Source organism: Ptychodera flava, unplaced genomic scaffold, assembly GCF_041260155.1.
Source record: "Ptychodera flava strain L36383 unplaced genomic scaffold, AS_Pfla_20210202 Scaffold_97__1_contigs__length_338755_pilon, whole genome shotgun sequence".
Classification (NCBI taxonomy): domain Eukaryota; kingdom Metazoa; phylum Hemichordata; class Enteropneusta; family Ptychoderidae; genus Ptychodera; species Ptychodera flava.
The window spans coordinates 172,141-196,774 of NW_027248419.1; the positions used below are offsets into that span (position 1 = coordinate 172,141).

The window sequence follows — 24,634 nt, forward strand, 5'->3', positions numbered from 1 at the left end:
TTTGGTGGTTGTATAAACTTGTCTGCCATTCTCTAACCATGCTCTGCTACCATGAAAAGAACTGGAATCCAGGTGGAATATGACAGACTTGACAACAACAGTTTACTGCAACACGTTTACCATTTATTTCACTTCCAGAGAGCCACCCAGCACATGTTAGCCATCTGCTTTATATACACTTGATTATACAACTCATTAGAATATTAACAGCACAGCTGGTCATACAACATATTTGAATATATTTTGCATATTAAGTGACAAATAGTTAACAACCCATACTTAGCAAGGTCTAAACCCTTCTCCCGTGTCCCGCCAGACGTTAACAATGATTATAGCAAAGCCAGAATCACCCATTAACGCAAAGGAACGACACGGAGACAAGTGTTCGGCCGAAATCCGGGGTTATGCATGTACTGCCATGGCGGGGGCAACAAGGCGTCATAGCGGCCTGGATGGCGGTACCGGGTTATTGGTACCGTGCATCGGGCAACGTGCTACCAGTGGCCCGCAGCAGCCCCCTGACAGGACCCCCCAAATTATGGCCAAACCGCGGGCATGCATGACTGCGGTGCGGCAGTAAAGCAGCCCCCCCCCCCCCCCCCCCCCCCGTGGTGACCATGCGTCATTGGGAGATTTCTCATAGTATATGTTCATTGTTCCTAACGTTTCATGTCTCTATAGTTCGTGTAGCGCCATTACATCGTTGGTATTGTCCACCGAGAACAGAGTCCTACGTCAAATTGTAGGCAAGTTGCGAGTACCTTCGGTACTACGTCAAGGGTCTCCTATGGTGTCGTGATGTAGATCTGGTACGCGTCACTCCTCCATCTGCCTAGTGTCTTTATGAGCCAGCCAGGTAAGCCGGCTTCGGCGATGGTTGTGGCGGCACCACCACGAAAGCCGTGTCCCCAAATTGAACAGGCGACTAATATTGGGTACATCTCTTTCCATTCTCTTGCCATCCCATGGCAGAGGTGGCACAGCGAATGGGCCAATTGTGTGGGCCAGGTGCAGTTCGTTTGTTATTGCGGTGGAGACGGTATCCGGGTTGATCGTTGCTGACTGGCGTTGCGGGTGTAGCGCGGTGTTTGGTTTTCACTGGAGCTGATGTCGGCACCATGGGTGAGGTCGTGGATGAGGCTGGCTGTGAATTGTTTATGCTGGTGGTCGTGTCGAAGTCGTCGATAGTTTTCCTCTTCACCTCGGTTGTGAATGTGGCTACGCCACGGTTGTCTGGATCGAAAGCTACTTGTGTCTTGGTAGCCTGGGTTGAGTTTGGAGCTAGGGCATCCGTGTGTAAGTCACCAAATTCGATGAACTTACCGAGGTTAGCCAAGGCGTTGAGTGTTGATTGATCGACGTATGTCGGCTGGGGGTATTGCTGCAGAGGATTTGCCCGTTGGCCCGGCGCTAGGTGGTGGGCGCCATGACGGTGCATTGTGACCGGCTGGCTGGGCGGGTTGAGCGTAGGGCGCAGCCATATTGTCCAGGTTGTTGTTATGAGGTGCGCCGCCATCGGTAGGGTGATGTGCGCAGCGCCACCACTGGTGGTCGAGTCGACTGGGGCAGCTGTAATGGCGAGTTGATATCCATTACGATTAGCGAGATGAATACCTGGGTGGGCTTGAGTAAGCACCGAGCTGGACAGAGCGGCGAGCGTCGTCGGCCGGCGGCGATGAGTGAAGCAGGTGATAGTGCACCAACGACTGTATCAGTTGGCTGGACTTGCAGGTTGGGCGTCGGGATAGGCGCCGGTGCTGTAGTGTTGGTAGTTGGCTGCCGTAGTTCCCGTCGGATTGAATCAATGGCGCTTGCGTCTCAGACGTGGTCTGACATAGCTGGATCGGCTGCCGCTGTGGCGGTTGTCGGCACGCCGCTGGCAGGGTTGGTTGGTGTGGTTTCCGTCGGTACTGACTGGGGTACTAGGTATTTGCCGAGGTGCGCTGGGCGTCTCTTCGCCCTCGCCGATGTACGGGTGGCCGCCTGTGCGCGGCCCCTGCTTTTCTTCGGTTTTGGCATGGTGAATTTTGTGGTGTGAACTTGAGCGTGGCAGAAGTTGAAATGGACGATCTGTGGCTTTGATCATACTGATATGCGCATGGATAATGATGTGGCAAGGGTGACGCAAGTTGTTTAGATAACGGTAAATTTGAAGGCGGTTGGTAGATAAGGTTACGTCTCCAGTGCATCCAGCAAGCAGTAGAAGTAGTGGTGCATGGTGACCCTTACAAAAATATCCTATACCAGTCCTATAGGGTAGAGGCATGTAGGGTCTTATAGGACATCAGGCAGTAGTAGTCTTACAGGATTTTGGAACGCAAGTCTTATAGGGAACCCTATAGGGAGCCCTATAGGGAGTCTTATAGGGAACCTTATAGGGAGCCCTATAGTGGTCTTATAGGGAGCTCTATAGGGTACAGAATATGCTTTACATATTGTTATCATACTTTCTAAGAGATTGAACTCGCACAAGGCAAACAAACTTCTGTAAAAGAGTGCAGAAATTTTGTTAAGTAAGGAATAACTCCTTCTGATTTTGCTATAGGTACCAATGCAATGAATAACTGCAAAACTCACAAAAAGTCAGTCAACTTACAAAACAAGTAATTATAAACATGTAGTTTATTTCTAAAGGAATTAAGATTAACAATCAATCAAAACAGAAATCAATGCAACATACAGGGACTACAAAATATAAAGCAACCTACACATATGAATGCAAGGCCTACCTTTGACTTGTCACCTAAGCCAAGTGCATTATTAACTGAATAGATGTGTATCTTAACTCACGTACGTAATTAAGAGGTCAGTTCAGTTGATGCTGCAATGTCGATTCTTACAGTTGTGACATATTATATAGTGAGCTCCCTTCTCCATAACACTGTTAGAATCTTGGTAATGGACCTTGGATCCTAATGCTCCATGCAATTTGGAGTTGAACTTTAGTACTTTACATTAACAAGAGCCATGCATGTTCACTGGTGCACTGCCTTAAGTGCAAATGAATAATGCGTGGCTGTACTATTATGTAATCAGCCCATTGTAAATGCAGGAAACTATTTACATAACAAAGCCAAGGCACAGGTCAGCTCACTTGACCTTGGATCTAACGAAGAGAGTCATTGTCTGTGTACAGCCATGACATGTACAAATGGCAAAAGGAATATGGTATGTTCCTGGCATGTGTGTGTAAATAGAAATAGCTTTTGAGAAAGGGCATATGAGAATGAGTGAAATTCTACAGACTATTTTCGTAAGGCAATAATTATAATTATAATTATAAACATTACTCAAACATTACTTGTATACTTTTACAGTCCTAAAAGTCAGGCAGAATCATCTTGTAGGGTGTCCTATAGGGCACAAATATCAGCCTATAGGACTAGTACAAACCTATAAGACATGACACATAAATCCTACAGCACAGGCATTGTCCTATAGGACGAGTGCTATAGGATGGAGGTAGCCCTATATGACTCCTGCAGGGATCATTGGGTCCTACAGGGATCCTGTAGGACTTTTTTGTAAGGGGACCCATACTTAGCAAGGTCTAAACCCTTCTCCCCGTGTCCCTCCAGACGTTAACAATGATTATAGCAAAGCCATAATCACCCATTAAAGCACATGAAACATCCACATTACAGCTACTGTTCTTTAACAGTCTCCTACGGTAGATTATACAAAAAGGTAGGCAATCTTTTTATATCTGTCATTTCAATAATTTACCCATCTTTAGTGTGTATTTTTTTATTTCTTTAATCCATATTTGTTAGCAGTGTTCTAAAATTTCTGAACAATTGCAAATTATTCTGATGATATTTCACATGCATATATTTGTGGTGATGATAACATAGTTGGTACTTTGTACAAAGATTGTAAATTTTGTGCAGTCCAGCTGCAATTGAAACATCAACTGATAATGGTGTTTTAGTTTCCTATTGGATTTATATGTCAGAATTGCACAAATCTGTGCTGAATTAGAATAATGACACTGATCAAGAATCCCATCTGATTTCAGTTTTACAGTGGCTATTGTGAGAATGTTGTTCGCAGAGGAAATGCATAATGTGCATTGAATGTAAAATCAAAATATTTAATATGAAATTTAAATCATTTTAGTGAATCATAGCTAGACAACCTATCTCTGACATATTTTTCTTTCTTTTGCAGTACTGGTATTCACTGTGTCTTTACTGCAGCTGCTAATTAAAAAAAGAGCCAAAATAAATCAGAATACACACACTTAGTACACAGACATTTGACAACAACATCCAACAGTGATATTGACAATACATACTAACAAGCAGAGCTTGTTAGTTCTAGAATATACAGAATATTATCTCACATAGTGAGTGTCTGAATATTATTCTGAATTGTATTCCAAAGCACATTCTGAAATTAAAGTACTCTTCTGGAATATACAGAATATTATCTCACATAGTGAGTGTCTGAATGTTATTCTGAATTGTATTCCAAAGCACATTCTGAAAGTACTCTTCTGAAATATCCAATTACAGTACCTTCTGAATACTTTCTAGAAATACTGAGTTTTTCATAGTTCACCTATGCAAGTATTTAGAACTATCATTGATAGTGAAGGCATTGACAATAAACATTTCATATTTACGTGCATTATATATTTAATTGAACTTGACATTTTAGAAATACACTGACAAATATGAAAACAACAAAAAAAAAGAAAAGTCAAAAAGCATCAAACCTTGCAAGGAAATTATACATGGAGAGCCGAAGGTCTTCCCCAAAAAGCCAATATGAGATTGTCTCAATCAGAGGTGATGGCAATTGTCTATATCGTGCTATAAGTTAGATTAACACAGCTTGTGCGCTCATATCATTTACCTGCTGATTCTCAGTTTATTAAAGTTAGTATGTTGTGATAAATGTATGTAACAAATATTACAGTTACTGTGGCTTTAAAGGAGCAGTCAGTGCTCAGATAACTCTCTCCCATCTTACATTGTGTTCAATGAACATAGTATTGTTAGGTTTGTTGTGACTTTGTTCCAAACTTTCACATGTTCAATATGACTTTGTTACAAGTTTGTTATAATTTATGATGAAAATAAAACTTTACTTTTTGAATCTTGTCTGCTTGCCTTGAAGTATGGTAACTTTGAAAATACATTCATTACACTTATCATGTATTATACTCATTGGTTGAGCCAGACATTCACATTAACTGAAATATGTCACCATATCTCAAGATGTACTCAAGCAAACATGGTACTTGCGCATAGTATGATTACACTGTCGCGTGACTATGCTATTCAAGTTTGGTTAAATTTCACATTCTTTTCCACTGCACCATCCCCCTAATACATACTGCTGACCCACGGTGTCCACTCAAGTCTCACTTTGATTATTTTACCAGACATTCTCAGAGCATATGCCAGGGCATGAAGTTTTTAATCAAGCAGAAAGAGCTGATATATCTGAAGTAAGTATCCTTCATAATTAATCAATTTGCTGTTATTAACTGAGAATTTCTAACTCTTGCATAGCTGCTTTATATTTTTTAGTAATCATCTAGATTCTATTGCTACCAACTATTTTTATTTTATCAGAGATTCTCAGAGCATATGCCAGGGCATGAAGTTTTTTATCACACAGAAAGAGCTGATACATCTGAAGTAAGTGTCCTTCATAATTAATCTATTTGCTGTCTTTAACTCAGAATTTCTTATTTCATTAGGGGCCCAAGCCCCAACGGGCTTGGGCCCCTATTGGAGTTACTGGGGTTTTTTTCCCTCCTTTTCTACTGACCTATTCTTTGTCGACCTAGATCTTGAAAACAGCTGCACATAAGCTTTTCAAACTTTGCACAGTTGTTGGGGTCAATGAGAACTTGTGCACCTAGGGTTTGAAATTTTGATCAGTCACGTGACTTGGCAGCCATATTGGATTTAAAGAAATATTGTTAATGTTTACATCTCAAAAATTACGAACCCAATTACTTTCAAAGTTTGTATGTGGCATGCTTTGCATCTACCCTTCATTTTCATAATTGGAACTTATGACCTTGAGCAAACAATTAAGGCGCCATATTGGATTCTTTTGAAAATCTCCTTAAAATTTCAAAAATCTTCTTCTTCAGAACCAGACTTCACAGCATACTGGGATTTGTAGTATATGTTTAACTAATGTATGTCTACAAAAGTTGCTAAAGGGATGGTGATTGGTCGATCCATACAGCGGCCATATTGGTTTATTCCATATATGGCAAACAAATTAAAAAATCTTCTTCTCCAGAACCAGACTTCAGAGCATACTGAGATTTGGTGTATATGTTCAACTATTGTATGTCTACAAAACTTGCTAAAGAGATTATGATTGGTGAACCCATACGGCGGCCATATTGGTATATACCATATGTGGCAAAACAATTTGACAATGTTTTTCTCATGAAAGAAACATCCGTTTTGACTGAAATTTGATATATAGTGCCAACACATCATCCAGATGTATTGTAAATTTTTTGGAAATTTTCCGATGACCATTGACCTCATTTTCACCAGGCGTTCTTAATATGACTGTATTTAATTCTCGGATTTCTACACATACCGGTACTTGATAAATGTTCTTATGTGGATATTCGTCAACACTGAACAACGTAATATGAAAAATATTTTCATAATTTTTCTGTTGACCTTTGACCTTGTTTTTTCACTTCTAGGAAATCTCCTTGAAATTTCAAAAAATCTACTCAAGATTCAGACTTAACAGTAAACTGGCATTTAGTGAAGATGTTTGACTAATGTATGTCTACAAAATTTGCTTAAAGGGTTGTGATTGGTCAACCATACAACCGCCATATTGGGTTATTCCATATATGGGCAAAAAATTTAAAAATCTTCTTCAGAACCAGACTTCAGAGCACACTGGGTTCGCTGTGCATGTTCAACTAATGCATGTTTACAAAAGTTGCTAAAGAGATTAAGATTGGTCAACCCATACGGCAGCGATATTGGTATATACCATATATGGTGAAAAAATTGACAATGCTTTTCTCATGAATGAAACATCCATTCTGACTGAAATTTGATATATTGTGCCAACACGTCATCCAGATGTATTGTAAATATTTTTGAAATTTTCCGATGACCTTTGATCTCGTTTTCCCCAGGCCTTCTTTAAACAGACTGTATTTAATTTTCGGATTTGAACACATATAGAGAAATGTTATTACATAGACATTTGTCAGTATGCAACAACATGATATGAAAAATATTTTCATAATTTCTCCCTTGACCTTGACCCAACTTTTAGACTCATTATTTATATTCATAAGCCATTTTACATGATTTAAAGGTGCTTGAGACTTGCAGTTGGGTGTAGTTGACTTAAGATGGAATAGATATATGATCCTATATCAGCCAACATGGCTGCCATCGTCTACCTCATTAATTATGTGCATACCTAATTCAGACCTACCTAGTAATGCTAGAGATGTGGTTTTTGGTGGTTGTAGGTTACAGTAAATTTTTAGGTAATACTTTTGATGCCCTTTGACTACTTTTGCCTATCTCAGCCTGAATACATTGAAGGAACCTCATTTGTGGAGATATATCAGATGAAATGGAGGTGTGTGCTTTCAAGTATATGAGACCTCATTATGTGCATACCCAATTCTGAGCTATCTAGTAATGCTAGAGAAGTGGTTTTTGGTAGATGTCGATTACAATAGGAGCCAATTTTTTTGGTAATATTTCCCCAATGTGTCCACTTAAATTTGTACATTTCCTTACAAACTTCTTATTTCCTGCTTACATAGATTGGTGTATCTTCATAATTTCAGTCATACACATCCCATATAGTCTGCTATATAAGTTGATATATTTTCTCATGTTTTGAATCAACTCCTTATGTTTTGGCTACAAACTACTTATGTGATCCTTACCTAGAGATGTAATTCTTATGTCTTGTTGTAAAAATCAATCTACAACCCAGATGTACAACATATCACCAACAACCCCTTTTATTATATTTTATTACTTAGATTAATATATTTTTTTTTATGTTTTGACATCAAATCCTCATGTGTTCCTTACATTTATTGATATATTTTCTTATGAGGTTCTTATGAATTTCTTACACCTACAGTGACAAAACATGTATTTGAAACACCAAAGTTAGTTATTACTTACCAATTTACCACACCATATTGCACTACCAGATACTCCTTGCTAAACCAGGCCGTGGTTCATAACTTGATAGAACAAGATGAGAGCACCGAAACACAGTACCCACAACCTACATTAAAATGGTACGTCCCAACTCACTGCCACACACTATGTTATCTTTATTCTCATCTTCCTATTCGACTTACCCAAAGAGAGCTCAACTTGGCAAAGGACACTCCAATATTCCCTGGTTAATTGCTATGTAATTACCAACATATATCTCTCAAGTACACTGTGACCCATTGTTAAACATTCATAGCTGTTCCTTTAGAAAAAAGTTTTATGTGTTTAATAAAACATCTTTATTTAAATCAAATAATCAAATGAATCTGATAGTATTTTTCGAAAACAAAACATTCATAACAAAAGTCTTCAGAAGTGGTTCTGCCAAGTACCATGTAGTTCAGCTTTTGTTTTTCATTTTATCCAATCACAGACATGAAATGCACATTCCAGTACCTTCTAACACATATATATGTTTGCACCATTTAAATCCTTTCATTGTTGCAACTACAATTTTTTTACCATGATCAAATTGATTTCACTGCCAAAACCTCTTTGTACAAAATTACAGGAAAACATGAAATTTTTGTTTTAGTTGTCATATGAACTAAGGCTGCATGCATACTACTTATATATATCTCATCCTAACGATAGACAATTATGCACACACTGTTCTGATAATTGTCAAGGTAGTAGGAGCTACTAGTATAATGTAGATACTATATGTATCAACTGTCTGTAAATGTATCTACAGTAAAAAATGATAATTGCATTATCATCTTTGTATTTATTGTGCAAATTCATTGTATATCACATACAGGTTGACCAGATTTTGAGGACTTTACACTCGAAATCCTTTGAGTTAGTGCAGGATTATGCTAGGGAGTGCTTGCACATTACAGTCCCAACTGCACGATTGCTGTAATGAATACAAACACCGTGTACCAGAAGATAAGAGGTGAGGTTATTGCTAGAATAATATACGGTAATTTTAAGCATAAGTGTCTGCCCAGAACATATCTTTATGTTTATCTTAAACTTCAGAATTTTTTTAGTAATAGTTACGTAAAGATAATAACTATGTTCAAATTCACAAAATTTAGGTTCTTCATGGAACTCTCCAAAATATCTTTTTGAGGAATAGATTTGGTCCGCGTCCACACTTGCAATTGTCAAGCCCTGTTCCAGGGCCAACCAAAATTACAGTGTCAGACCTATGAACCGCTCAGAGTTCAAAATGCAGACACCGACAACAGAATGCGTTTTAGACTGTTCTTGATTTTCTTTGCGTTTTTGTACACAAAAAGGCTCGATCTGGGTGCTCAGCCAGCATTTGAACAAGCGGGGACATCTCCTTTATATGTTCGATGAGCCCAAAAGACAGAATAGAACGGTCTCTCATAAGCAATGGAATGACATATATGGTCTCGTTTGCGGAGCAAAACCTGGTGGGAAGATATTTGTTTGGGAAAGCGTCGACTGGTTCCTGGACTGGCCTGATGAATCCGCAAAATTTAGACCCAATCCAAATTTTATTACGTTCCTAGACACCCCTTCAAGCCTGCACCAAATTGGGTCGGTCCTGGACCGACTCAATGCGTCCACATTGATTATTTTGAGCTGACTTAAAACCAGAACGGCCTGAAACTAACCAATGTGAACCAGGTTACAATTACTAACATTGCAGCAAACTGAAATTGAATTTGTTATTAAACCTAGCAACATTTCCCAGGCTGAAAGTGACAATGCTAAAAAGTCTCATTATGTGATTCAATTTATTTCTAGTGTTGTTTTTACAAGTTCACATTTAGTTAATGAATCAAGTTTAGCAAGTAAAATATATGTAGCCTTAAACTGTTATTGTTTATCTATTTTTAATCAAATTATTTATAAACCATAATATGTATTGTCATTTCAGGTACAAGAGCTGCATGAAAAGTTGCTATGTGGGTATGGCCACTGGTGATGGCAACTGTCTTTTTAATGGTGTGATCTAGCACACTTCTCTGTGGATCTGAAAGATTGAGTTCTCTCCTCAGATTGTTACTGGTCTGTTTGGTATTTTGCATATGCCACATTTTGTAGATAAGGTAAGCTACAATATGAAGGGACTGATTCTTTGTACCAGCTTTGTCATTCTCTCATGGATTTGTTCACAGCAAAAGTTATCATTAATTGTGTTCAAGCACAACATTTGTTGAACTTGACACATAATTTGTTTTCTGGATTCAAAATCTGTGTATCACTCTTGAGTATTCACAGATGTTGAGGTGAGAGGTGAGGGGGTGAGAGGTCTATATGATTTATGAAACACTTATTAAGTTGATCTGAGTTCTCTGGCAGGGATACAAATTTCAACTTTAGTGGTGTGACACAACAAATTATTTTATTGGCAGACCGCATGATTTAACAAGTCATTGACAATGACATAGTCCCCACTTGTAATAGGGAGTATTAGTCTTGATGGGCAGGAAATGTGGTCATTAAGAAGTATCACTGGAGTGTATATGTTGAGATCTATGGGCACATAGGTCTATGTCGTTGTTCCCAATTTGAAACACATGAGGCATGTCTAAGTTATGGTTCTAAATCGGGAAAAAAGATCAGACGTCTAGCTGTATTGGCAAGCCAAGAAATACATATGTGCATAATAAATGAGGTACAAGATGTGACATCTTAAGGTATAATTTCCTACAAAATTAAGAGGGTATAGAACTTGTGGTTACTGAGTTATGCATATATATGTATAATCAAGGTCAAAGGTCATCGAGGTCACGTGACATTTGAAAAAAAAATGTATTGCTAATTAATCCCTTTATGCCAAAAATCAGACCATTAGCTCTATTCGCTTGCCCAGAATTAGATATGTGCATAATTAATGAGGTAAAGCGTGTGTTGTCATAAGGTCACCCATCCTACTAAATATAAAGGACATAGCACTTGTGGTTACTTATTTATTGACAAAAACGTATATTTTAGGTAAAAGGTCATAGAGGTCACATGACATTTGATCAAAAAATTTCTATCCTATAGTTATCCCTATATACTAAAAACCAGACATCCAGCTCTATTGGCTTGCTAAGAGTTACATATGTGCATAATTAATGAGGTACAGTATATGGCGTCATAAGGGCTTCCATTATACCAAATATGGAGGGAGTACCACTTGTGGTTACTGAGTTATGGACAAATATGTATATTTCAGGTCAAAGGTCACATGACATTTTGTCAAAAATTTCTATCCTATAGCTATCCATATATACCAAAAATCAGACATCCAGCTCTATTGGCTTGCTTAGAATTAGATATGCGCATAATTAATGAGGTACAATATGTGGCGTCATAAGGTGACCCATCATACCATACATGAAGGGTGTAGCACTTGTGGTTACTGAGTTATGGACAAATATGTATATTTCAGGTCAAAGGTCACCAAGGTCAAATGACATTTTGTAAAAAAAATTGTATTGCTAAGTTATCCCTATGTACCAAAAATCAAACCTCTAGCTCTATTGGCTCGCTCAAAATGAGATATCCACATAATTAACGAGGTACAATATGTGGCTTCATATGGTGTCCCATCATACCATACACGAAGGGTGTAGCACTTTGTGGTTACTGGTTATTCTTACATTCTTTCTCATCAACGATAATAACAACTACGTTCGTCGCAGGAACCAGGGGTATGACCCATTGTTCAAGATCCGACCGTTTTTCGATGCTGTCACAGCCCGTTTTCGCTCTGTGTATACCCAGGAGCAACATCTCAGTTTAGATAAAGGCATGGCTCCATCGAGGGGTAACATACTCCTTTCGTCAATACATCCCTAACAAACCCTATCGCTTTGGCTAAAAGCATACCAAATCAACGAGTCGTCGAGTGGTTACACTTCCGTGTTTGACATCCATACCGGAGGTGAGTATGACCCCAATCAAGATGGCGATGACGACGATGTAGTGATGGGTTTGATGAGGAAGGGAGGATTCCTGAACCAAGGCCATAAATTGTACATGGACAACTACTACAACAGTCCTGAACTTTCTGCTACTCTCAAAAGTGAGGATACCATCGTAGTTGGCACTGTAAGGTCCAACAGGAGCGAAATGCCATCTGCTCTGTGTACATGTGATGGTGTAGCTGTGGTGAAGTATCCACAGCTGACAGACCAAAGTGGCGTCTTAGTATGTTGAAGACCGGTGACCTGGTGGTGAAGCCTTCCGCAGTTGTTGATTACAACAAACACATGGGGGAACAGACCAGGCTGATCAAATGGTTAGGTCTTATTCTATGCACATGTCGTCGAGCAAAGTGGTACGTGAAGCTCTTCTTCCACCTCCTGGCATTGGCAATCACCAATGCATATATCATCTATCAAAAGTATGGAGATGATAGGAAGATGAAGCATTCCAAATTCCGCTTCAGATCATCCAGGAACTTGTTGCCACAGCCACTGATGCTCCGACCCCTGCCCCAAGGGAAGACGATCTGTGGTCAACCACTAAGACGTCTGGAGAACGGCATTTCCATTGCCTATTCTACCCAGACCTGGCTGCAAGAAGCAACACCCTCTATGCCAATGTGTAGTTCACCGTGACTACTATAGAAAGCATAAAGATGGAAAACGTCCACCAGAAACCCGTCTGTGGTGTAGGAAGTGTGAAGTTGCACTGTGTGTCCATCCATGTTTTGAAATCTATCATTCTCGTCGCAACTATGAAGATGTCAACCAGCTGCATAAATTTTCACACTTGGACACTGTGTGTGTGTTTGTGTATGTATGTGTGTGTATGTTTATGTGGATATAAAGTTGTGTTCACTTGAATAAAAAATCTATATGTAAGATTCTTTGGAAATATCAGAAGTATTTTTAACTGGTTGGTTTGTTATTCAATTTACACCTTGAGTGAAATTTCAACTTTTATGATGGACTTCAAAATATGGATTGAATCTTTACTGGTCAGTTTGTCATTCAATTATACCTTGTGTAAAATTTCAACTGTCATGATAGATTTCAAAATATGTATGGATCTTTACTGGTCAGTTGTTATTCAATTTACACCTTGTGTAAAATTCAACCTGACAGCTGTGCAGTATATGTATGTGTGGTTTACAAAATAAGATTAGAATTGATATCAAGAAATGACATGACACTCGTGTGGATCATCCAGTTTCATGTGTGTATATTTTTTGTAAAACTTTATTGTTACTTCATTTTCCAAGTTACTACATGACAATCTTCATGGAAAGATGTACAAAATAATCCATGCTACATGTAAAGAGTGAATTCATGATTGCATGCATTGTTTGTCATAAATTAGTTATCCAGCTTCAAAGTGCATGTCCATACACAAGCTTACCAGTTTGAGTCTGCGATGATTACATCAAGATGTATGATGTCTACATTTCTTCAGCAATCTCTAGGCTGAGGTGTGGGCTCCACATATACAGTATGCGTAAATTGGGTGCAAAACTGGAACTATTGTGTCTGAAAATATTGACTTTTTGACCACAAACCCCTGCTTTCACTCCAATTTTCAGTCTTTTTTGTAAATGCTGTGAATACCATTTACGTACATTGGAGAGAGTATTTTGATATAAGTCATGCGAAAGTATATTTTATTTTCAACAGAAACCAGTATGTTCATGTACACTTAGTAATCTGACCAGTTGTGAAGGTGGTAAAGAGTGTCAATTGCTTGACTCACATTATAATGACATAAATATGTAGATAAGATCATAAAAATTACATTTTGGAGGCAGGCTACCCAAGTTTTGAAAGAATTGTGACTTGAGTTGAGATACGACATCAGTCAATATACATGTGAGTGTTACCCAGTGTTCTGTTTCCTTCATTAGGTTTTCATTCTGAAAATATTGTTTTGACCAAAAACTTGATTTTCTATCCTTTTGGTATATTTTGACAGTTTACAGACATTTTTTAGTGCAGTATGCTCTCTGGAAACAAAAATAGCCATTCCATTTTACTTTTCTGGTTTTTGTGAACTTGCCTGAAATTTTCTGGGAAATTTGTTTTTACAAAAAAAAACTCTTTTTACCCCAAATATCTGTCCATTTTAGTGACATTGTAATCTCAAAACAGGTCTAACCTAGTAATATTTCATCTATGTGGAGAAATAAATCATAATTTGAGATATTCACTGAGATAGAGATGTGTCATTTGCAGAGCAAAGCTGTCCACGTTGTAATGGGAAGTACAATTCTGTGGTACGATTGTGTGTAATTGATATTGATATGCAAATTACTTCTTTATTTTATGGCATTTTGGTATATTTTGACAGTTTACACACATTTTTAGTCCAGTATGCTCTCTAGAAACAAAAACAGCCATTTCAATCTTAATTTTCTGTTTTTGTGAACTACCTGAAATTTTGTGTGAAATTTTGTTCTTTACCAAAAATCTGTCTTTTCACCCCAAAATTCATGTCCATTTTTGTAATATTGTGATCTCAAAACAGTCTAAATAAGTAATTTTTCATCTATGTGGAGAAATAATTCATACTTTGCAGTATTCATTGAGATAGAGCTTCGTCGTTTGGAGAGCAAAGCTGTCCAAGTTGTAAAAGGAAAAGTACAATTCTGCGGTACGATTGTAATTGATATGCAAATTAGTTCTGTATTTTATACCTTTTTTGGTAAATTTCACATTTTTATAATTACACACACACTTTGAGTGAAGTACCAGTATACTCTCTGCAATCCACAATACCTTTCCATCCCTATTTCAGGTTTTCTTTTCAATGTAACAGATTTTTCTGTAAAATTATTATTTTTTGACCAAAAAGCCCATTTTCTACCCCAAATTTACATCCCATTTTGTGACAAAGTGATGTCAAAGTAGTCTCATAACATCGTATATTAAATTTTCTCAAAGGAACATTCAATGATTTACTTATTTTATTTGAAACAAATGTGTCATTTGCAGAGGAAAGTTGTCTGTATTTTCACAGATAGAGTAGATTTCAGTTGCATACTTTTATGCAATAAATGTGCAAATGAGTTCTAAAATTTCAATAATTTTGGTCATTTGTGTCACTCCGCATCTAAATTTAAATTTTGGGAATTTTCAGGTTTATTTTGTAAAATTTTGATTTTTGGCCAAAATCCTAAGATTTTACCCCAAATTTCTGCTAAATTTGTATAAATATGATATCATAACTACCATAATCAGATAGGATATCTTATAAGGATCATGAATCATATAGGGTTTGCCACATGGTTTGAAACAGTAACATACACAAATTGTTTACCTGCCTTTATAATGCAGGTGGTGGGTATTACATAACTCTAGATAATGCAGCCCCTTAAGGGTTAAATGCTTCATCATAGATGAAAAAAAAAAAATAATCGCAATCATACCAATCCATAATCCAATGACAGTAGGTCGGAATTCGGAAGACAATAGTTGTAAACATAGACACAAAACAGCACAGAACAGACAGCAAATAGACGGCACACAAACAAAGTCACATTCATGAAAGAAAGATATATGGACCTCTGGCCAGAAGACCAAGAAGTGAAAGTTCTACCGGTACATGTAGTTGTGTCTATGCTGTTGGTAACCGTGTAAAGCTTTCAATGAATATGCATATCTTTCAAAATGCTGGGCATATTTTCTGTGTCGACTGTACAGATGAAACACCAGTTAGTTGTAAAGCTGACATTTTAATGGAAAAGCTTGTTTTCATTGATTTTAGTAAGTTTGGTGGTGATGTTATGTATCTAAAGTTTCCTAACCATTTTGGCTCTGGTGTACTCAAATAAATCAATCTTGTCATAAATTACCTTGCTGAAAGAACCAGTAAAGCCAATGCCTTGACTCTAAATGTTGGACAAAACGTGATGTTCCAAAAATCAGCACAAAATATTTCATCAGAAGAAAATTCCATTTTCTCTATGCTGTTTGTGGTTGTGTAAACTTACTTAGAATGCCTATCTTCAAATAATGCTGGTTAGTTGTAAATGTGACATTTTAAACCCTTTCATTGCCTGACAACCTTTTGCATATATGGATAGTATTTAGCTTTGATCCTAGACAGTCAAATTAGAACTTCAATATTACATGGTTTAGGCTTATTTCTATGTAAGACTCAATTTTTTCTGCATAGGATTTAGACGCAAAGAACGGAGGCCCATGGCTGAAATCTTTGCAAACCTCCAGCACTGCCTGTTACAGACATGTAAGTTCATTGCAAAAATTTCAGCCAGGAAGATATAATCCCAATTTTGTTGGTCAGCCTGTACCTGTTAGTCTGTCATTCAAACTACTATACTATGTTCTGTACAAGAAATAGTCGAACACAAGGGATAAACCTTCATGCAATGTTATATCCTTTCCGTGGCTTTCCATAGCTAAAAGTTAACAATCTTACAGAAGTCAAAAGTCCAAGGAAAATCAGACCTGAAAGGGTTAATGGAAAGATTCTTTTCCATTGATTTTAGGAAGTTTTGTGGTGGTTGTTATGTATCTAAAGTTCCCAACCATTTTGGCTATGGTGTACTCAAATAAATGCAGTTTTAAGTTCTTGTTTATGAAAGGTACTAATTGCTCATGGGCCTGATAAGTACTCTACTCAGGAAAATAAGGCAAAATGTAGCCAAAGGGACTGTACAACTATAAATGTACTCAAAAAGTTCTGTCGATTTCCTTGTATATTGTTTGACACGTTGATTTAGACAGACACTAAAATCTTCATCTGTCGCAAAAATGTAATTAAATTTAGGGATTTCAAATCACGTGACCCACACTACTGGATGTCTACACTGTACCTCGAATCGTCCACCCTTCACACCATTCTTTTAAAATTCCATCAAAATAGACCAATGCATTAAATTCTTGATGTTTTGTGAGGGTATCGTACGAGAATTTCAAACCTTACGGTGAAATCAGCAGTGTTGACGGCTCGACGTCTTTAATGGGCATGACCCCTTCATTTGACCCCCTATTGGGTAGTAGAGTTTGATAGGCATTTCGGAAATCGCCTCTCTGCGGTTTATTTGTGTAAACACACCCATTTCTTCCATATAAGGGGCTAGGTAGATAAATTGAGCCCTAGAATCTGGATGTGCGAAATTAGCGTTTCACTGTTTACTACGGTAAGTCATACGGCTAAGATTTCGGTCATTTTTTTCTCACTGAAAATGAAGTGCATTTTGTGTGTGCCATTGCAAATTGAAAAATGAATATTTTCTGCATCAAATGATGGTTTTATCCTGAAAAATTATGACAAACTTTATCACACAAATGCTTTTGAAAAGTACATACTACCAACGTATGTTGACATTGTGTGGAATTTGGTCGTTGGTGGCGCTATTCATAACAATGAAAGCTTCCAAAATTTCGCCTAAAATGTGTAAATATGGCATTTTTATGTAAATTTTGTGGAATTTATGACTCAAAATAAAGTATTCTATTGTATATAAACATGTAAATATAATCTTGCTTTAATTTGATTTGACTTATTAAGTCAAATATTTATGTAGTTCTAGCACAGCTCAATGGATGATGTCATAAAAATTTTATTTATAAGAGGTGTACAATGTAATAATACTTTTGCATTTTAGTGACAACTGAATGGAGATAGGAGAGCACTGCAGGCTAGCAGGGATAACACCTGAGGTTGTCTTAAACCCGAAGCCAGTTTTAAATCAGACAGAGTCAGTAATGGTATAGTACAGTATATGAATTAAGGCAGGTGTCTAATTCTGCCAAGCAGGCTGCAGAGCTCATAGTTAACCTGGCATCTGAGGATAGTTATTCAAGATGTAATTTGACAGTCTGAGAAAGAAGGTAGAAAAAGTAAATAAAAAGTGAAAGATCGTCAAAGAAGAGGAAGCAGTGACTTGGCAGGATATGGCCAAACTACATTTGAGCCGCCAAAGTTTGCCATTGATCAGTCCCTTGACATATTACCGGAGAGAGAGTGGGAAGGAGTATAAGGGAAGTGAGAAATGAAGTAATAGAGACAGTTAGTGTAAATAGAAGACTTACGAGACAAGTAGAGGAAGATCAGGAGGACTTAATTACTTTGAAATCAATGCACCATCGCCTTTCAAATGAAATCAGAGTACTATTGCAGACACTGGAAACTGTACAGATTAATCAAAAAGGCAATTGGTGGAGCATAGTGAAAATCTAGAAAAAACTGAAAAACCGAAACAGCTGCTTATGAGACTCAGTACAGCAAAGTGTCTGAAAGACTAGCTTAAACTTCTCAGCAACTTGACACTGACAAGAGAAAAATATCAAAGTACAATGTAAATGAATGTGAAATAAATGATTGAAAAGAAATCTGCAGCATGCCAAAAGTGAATTGAGTCATAAAGACAGACAGATTAAAGACTTAGAAGAAAAGGTGCAAGAGAGGGAGGAAAATAATCAAACAACTGAATGATGCCATAAACTCAAGTGATACTCGGGTTAAGTCACTTAAGAAAGAAAAGAGAAGATTACAGAAGAAAGTAAGCCACTTAAAAAAAAGGAAGAACAGAAATCAGATACATTATAACATAGAAGAAATTCAGCAGCTGAAAAGTAAGATCAGAGAACACAGCAAACAGATAACTGAACTTGAACAACTAAATGACTTGTTAGACAGTGAACTCATAAAACATTTGAAAATGGAAAATATACAGGGGAAAATAAGACAATGCGTTATGACCTTAGCAACTGAGTGTAATGTAAGTTTAAACAAAATTAACAAAGTGATCAAGGCAGTTCTGACAAATCTTGTAGGTAAAATGCCTAGCTGACTGCCTAGCATTGGCTTGCATTCTAGGCTTTAATTGAAGCAAAAGCTGTAGCACAAAAGTAGGTTGTAGAAGAGCTGCTGAAGCAATCTGAACCATCGACCATGACTCGGAGCACTCTCAATTCAGATGCAACCAGTAAATACTTTAAACATTACCAGGGCTTTCATAATACATTGCAGGATGGAAGAAGTCTGTCTACTGGTATGTCTGAGGTTGGTGCTGCCAGTGCACAGGATCTGATGGATTGTTTTAAAGATATGGTGGAATGTTTAGTTACATCCTCTGTGGTGTCAAATGAAAAGAAAAATCAGAAAATAGCACAAATTGTCACTTCAATCACAAATACGATGTCAGATCAAGGCTCTATAAATCCTGTTTTTAATTCAGCTTTGACTGAATTTAGAAGTGAAATGCTTCCAAAAGTGATGGATAATTGGGCAAATATACCCAGTGAATCTAAGGAGAGTTTAAAACAGTTAGGGCATTTTTTTGTAAAATGCATCTGTTGGTTAATTTGCCACTGAATGCGACTAATGTCTTAACACATTTGAGCAAAATGTCATTTCTGGGAGAAATCCATTTTCTTTCCAGTCCTCAGAATGCGCTTGCCAACTTTGCACAGCAGCAAAGGCATTGACATCCCGTGGTTCAGAGAAATCTGGAATATTTTCACAATGGGAAACTTATCTTGCAAGGAAGGGCCGTAAAAACAAGCTGATAACTTTTCGAGGGAACAGGTTTAATTTATTGTATTATAACAATGCTGCCCTTTACTATCATCGTAATGACATAATATGCAATGTTTAAAATAATCAAATCATTCCAAATGATTTGATAAAATCTGTTGATTTTGATATAAGGCAAAAATTGTATATAGCTAAAATTCGAGCACTCGGTATTATAGACAAAATCATCACAGGTCCAATGTGGAGGTTGTTTGAGGGGGAGAGTGGAATACTCACCTTGAATCCATACTTAAAGCAACTAAGGGAGACACTAGAAAAGTGGGGTAATAATGCATCACCTCTTACAGAGGGAAAACCTTTGTTTATGGACATATATACCAGTCCATAATGATAGGTATACAGAATTGTTTGCAGAGACCAACGATGCCGATTTAGATAGCTATACCCAACTGGCCCTTGAACTCCTTATGCATGCTTCATTGATAATTCTAGATAGGCAGGCAAAGGATCAGCTGCCAGGTGGTAAATACTTTTACATGATGACCGTCTTAAAGAACAAGCAAAACATGTGAAAAAAACTAGTACTGTGTCCGAGAGAGACTTTGGGAGTGTGGATTGTTAGTTAGAATGAAACACAGCTGGTACAACAATATGCTACGAATCAATCATAATGTGGACAAACAATAAAACATCTCTATGGTTAAACAGCAAAACAGAGAGTGAAAGACAAGAAATCATTGATAGTGCACGGAAAAGTTCATGTGAAATAAAAGAGTTGTTCAGAAAAAGGCAGATTAAAATCAATTGAGCATATGAAAAACAATTAAAAAAGACAAAAAGGGAAGAAAGGGAAATGATTACAAATTTGAATTTGACAAAGAAAATAACTGTGTGGAGGTCCATGGTCTCTCTCAGACATAGATACTAATATCAAAGAGTTAAGAGAAAAAGACAAAAGTGACAGAGAAATAATAGAAGTGGTGTGTGGACATCACAGATACAGTTCTATTATATGATACTAAAATGCAAAGGCCAAGGGCGTTAGTTTCAGAGGAGCAGACTGGGGCATCAGTATACATTGATTAAAATTACCAGTAATCTGAAATTAATTTTGCAGGAAAATGAAAATGCTATTGGAGAAGAATCAGTAGACAAGAAGGAAAAAAATACCGCAATTATACGGTGTCGCTCAAATTTGATCAGAATTGGTATATACCAGTATGGGTTACCAATGATCAACAATAATTTTGTTTCTATCTGCTCAGTGGAGGAAAATTCTACATTGATGTTATGGCAATGATTTCTGGCACAGTACAACAAGAAAAACAACAAGAAATATTTAAACAGAAAAACAAGAATGACAAAAGTAATTAAGGTCTAATTTAGGTACTGGAGGTCAACTTTAGCGACATGCATAGCAGAAACAAGCCCCTCTTAGTTTAGTATAAACGGTCTTCCCCCATCTACTGTCTATGGTTGCAGCTGGTCTATTAATATGTAACATTTCATAAACAATGACAGGAAATGAGTCAAGATCAGTGGAGTTTGCCTGTTTCTCACTGGCATGCCTCCTGCACATTTGCAGGATTTCACTTTTTCTTACCTCATTTGCACATTTTTGACACTGATGTGTTCATTAGAACGAATTCACATCTCAACCCCTGCATCTACCTGTACACCAAATACTGAGATGGTGGTAGCTTTGGCGGTAAGGAATTCGAAGCCTTCGTGTGTGACGGACATACATCCGCACATACCCACAAATATACAGACATGCAAATCAGATGCAAATGAACTGATTCAGCTTATACAATAACCTCACATTGGTACACCAAATGTGAGCTAAAAAACAGTTACATTATGCAAAAATACCGTCAATGACGCTGTACCTTCTCTAATGTGTGGCCAGGTCAGGTAATTGGTTGTTGGCATGGAGTTATTGGTAAATAGTTGATGATGTAGGGGCATGAGGTGAGATATGGACCCAAAGAACCCAAAGATGATTAAATACATCAATCAAAAAAAATTCTAAGCTACAGTATAAACTGCCTAAAGATAGTTAAATGTGGAAAAAAGGTTAAATAATTCAGAAATAAGAATTAACAGTCCAAAATAGTAACGACGCACTTCCCTACTCGACCTGAGTGCATGTGAAATACACAACCTGGCATCTGTAAATTAAATGTATACCAAGTGATCATTTTAAGTCACTTTTAACTGTTTTTAAGGGATATTCCAAAGAGTCTGTGGAAATAATGAAAAACGCTTATCTGGTCTTGTGTTTGTAAAACCTCATGGCTGATAATTGTCATAGTATTCAAAAGAAATTGAAAGTGAAGAAATTACTGTTTTTAGCTACTATAGACTATAGTCTATAGAAGCTATTGGGATGGGTATCCGTCCGGCGTCCGTCGTCAGTCTGTATGTATGTATGTATGTATGTATGTATGTATGTATGTCCGTTTGTGAGGCGTCCGTCCACTCAAATATCTTGAGAACCGCAGTACTTACTGATTTGATATTTGTTGTGCAGATGAAAAATATGATTTTGAGAAACTGTTTTTTTTTAATTTTTTGATATTGTTGAAAATAGGCAAATTAATGCCAAAAAAGGTGTTTTTGGTAAAAAATCTTCTTCTTCATAACTGCTGGTCAGACAGCTTTGTTATTTGGTATACAGGTCCCTAGGGATAACCCAACTTAGATTTGTTCAAATTGTGATGAAATATGCAAATGTGTATTTTTAAGGAATTTTTTTGTCATTTTTGGTCAAAATTTGACTTACATTGTATGTAATTCTTGTACTGTATAAACCCTATCAATTCACTCAGAAAAAAATAATTAATATGATTTTAAATAATTGAATTAATTAGGAAATCATCAAAGCCAAAATAATTTTAGTGTGGAATTATCAGAAAGTTCAACTTTTTTTGACAGTTCATAGTGAAATGTTTACCATCTTGGAGGATTAAAACATGTAAAGGCAACTTTCCTGAATCCCAACTTTGATATATTCTGAACCACCATTCTTGTTATCTAAAAGAAATTGCTCATAATAGTTTGTCATGATAGGGTGGTCAAATAAATAGAGATAGAGAAAGTTCTAATTTCCATTTATGGTTGACTTGGTAAGGATAAAATAAGATTACTTTTTGAGGAAAAAAATAGAGTGGTCAATTAAAAGAGTGGTCAAAGTGATAGGGTTTTTATGGTAAAGCTGGGCTGTATGACCCCTCATGTGCTATTTATAGCAATTATGCAATCTGTGTAAACAGTACAATGAGAGTGTAACATGATTCCTTATAATGCTTTGATGACCTTGAACTTCTTAAATTACAAACATTTGTCTCTTCAGTGTGCTTTCTCTGAGTACTACAGTCTCAACTTATTCAACAGAACTTACCTACAATGTTAATTTGAAAGTTAAAATGTGCTTGGTTAATAGGATGAAATACTGATATTAAAAGATAACCAGCTCAAGATTCTTTATAACCTGACAGATATGCTGTTTTATTATGACGTAAATCTTGATTTAAGCAAGTCTTGTTTACTTTAATTAGAATGTAATTAACTCTCGTTTAATATAGTCTGATGAAATATGCAAATCTGTATTTTTACGGAATTTTTTCCATTTTTGGTCAGGCCATCCTGAAATGAGCTATCAAAGATATCCACCTTCTTCATCAATACATGTGTCACAAAGGTTATTCTCTACATAACACAGCAGAGCTCTGTCAACTGTTGAGTCGCTTGTTTTTTCAAAACCGCTGGTCAGACAGCTTTAATATTTGGTTTACATGTCCCTAGGATGACCTTAGTGAGATAACTTCATACAGTCAGGAAATACTTAATTTTGTATCCATGTCTATAGTAGCTTCAGGGACTTGGCCCTATGTTTTCATGTTATCCTTGTATGACAGTCAGTACAATATGGAACACACAGTGAATAAGTATGCTGTAAATGAAATGGTGTGGCTGCATCCACATGCAGCAATAGGAGTGCCTTTGTCTCTCACCCCTCATTTCCAACCTGTCCCATCCCTGAAAAAATAGTTTGGTCTTATATTTATAATGTTAATAATTTCTGTATTTGTTAAAATGTGCGCATCTCAAAAACTTTTGATCATAAACATTTTCATTGTTTTTTATAGCTGACCAGTCAGTTAACCTGTTTATTTTGAATATTTGCGCATTTTTTCTCAGTATTTCACATTTCAGAATAGCTTCTTCAGGGTTCCCCAGCCCAAAACAGCGTCGCGGCCCGCGACGCTATCGTTCAAGCCCGCGACGCTTTCGATCTCACTGCGACGCTATTATTGTTACCCGCAACGCTATGTGGTTCAGCGGCAAAATGTTCACAATGGCACCTACTGGTCGACGTCCGTACGATCACACAAAAGGAAGACAGATTATTTGTAGCTTCTTTGTTTTACAATGTCACTAGTTAATACTCCTTTCAATTTGTATGAATAGTGTTAACAACAGAACAAGTTCACACGTCCCACCCTTGACGGTACCGGCACCGACCCATCCAAAGAAATTGTAAACTTTAGCTAAAGGACAGAAAAAATTGACAGCAAAAGTCAGCGACGATTTCCGCTCTTAATTGACGAAATATTTTCAAATCAAAATCAAACTGATTACACAATCCCTAGCTACAGAAGCGGCGATTTGGTGAAATTTCTGTTTGTCTCACATCTTGAAATAAAAAGTAAACTGGAACGAAGACATCATCTGATCATGTATGCTGCCGATCAACAGCATAGCCTAGCATAGTGAACTGTCTGTCACCGCACCGGCATTGGTTGGCTGCACGTACAAGCAACTCAACTTTCCAAGATCAAACGGTCAGTATCTTGTGAAAACAGCAACATAGCAATGAAAATTGTTATAGTCAGTGGTAAAAACTCTTAACAAATGGAGTGTTAATTGCTTTAAACAAATGAAAATGCATATGAAGAGAATGAAAACCC

The 24,634-nt window shown here is 37.1% G+C and overlaps 1 protein-coding gene across 1 annotated transcript in view; it reads left to right on the plus strand.

The window, feature by feature from the left end:
- Positions 1-1,606: 1,606 nt before the first annotated feature.
- The window catches only part of LOC139129184 (uncharacterized), a 31,094-nt gene continuing 8,066 nt past the window's right edge, over positions 1,607-24,634 (plus strand). The window contains exons 1-3 of the mRNA XM_070694825.1: positions 1,607-1,907; positions 12,061-12,386; positions 12,628-12,785. Of these exons, the coding sequence (XP_070550926.1) occupies positions 1,607-1,907; positions 12,061-12,386; positions 12,628-12,785 (785 nt within the window). The remainder of the gene's footprint in view (positions 1,908-12,060; positions 12,387-12,627; positions 12,786-24,634) is intronic.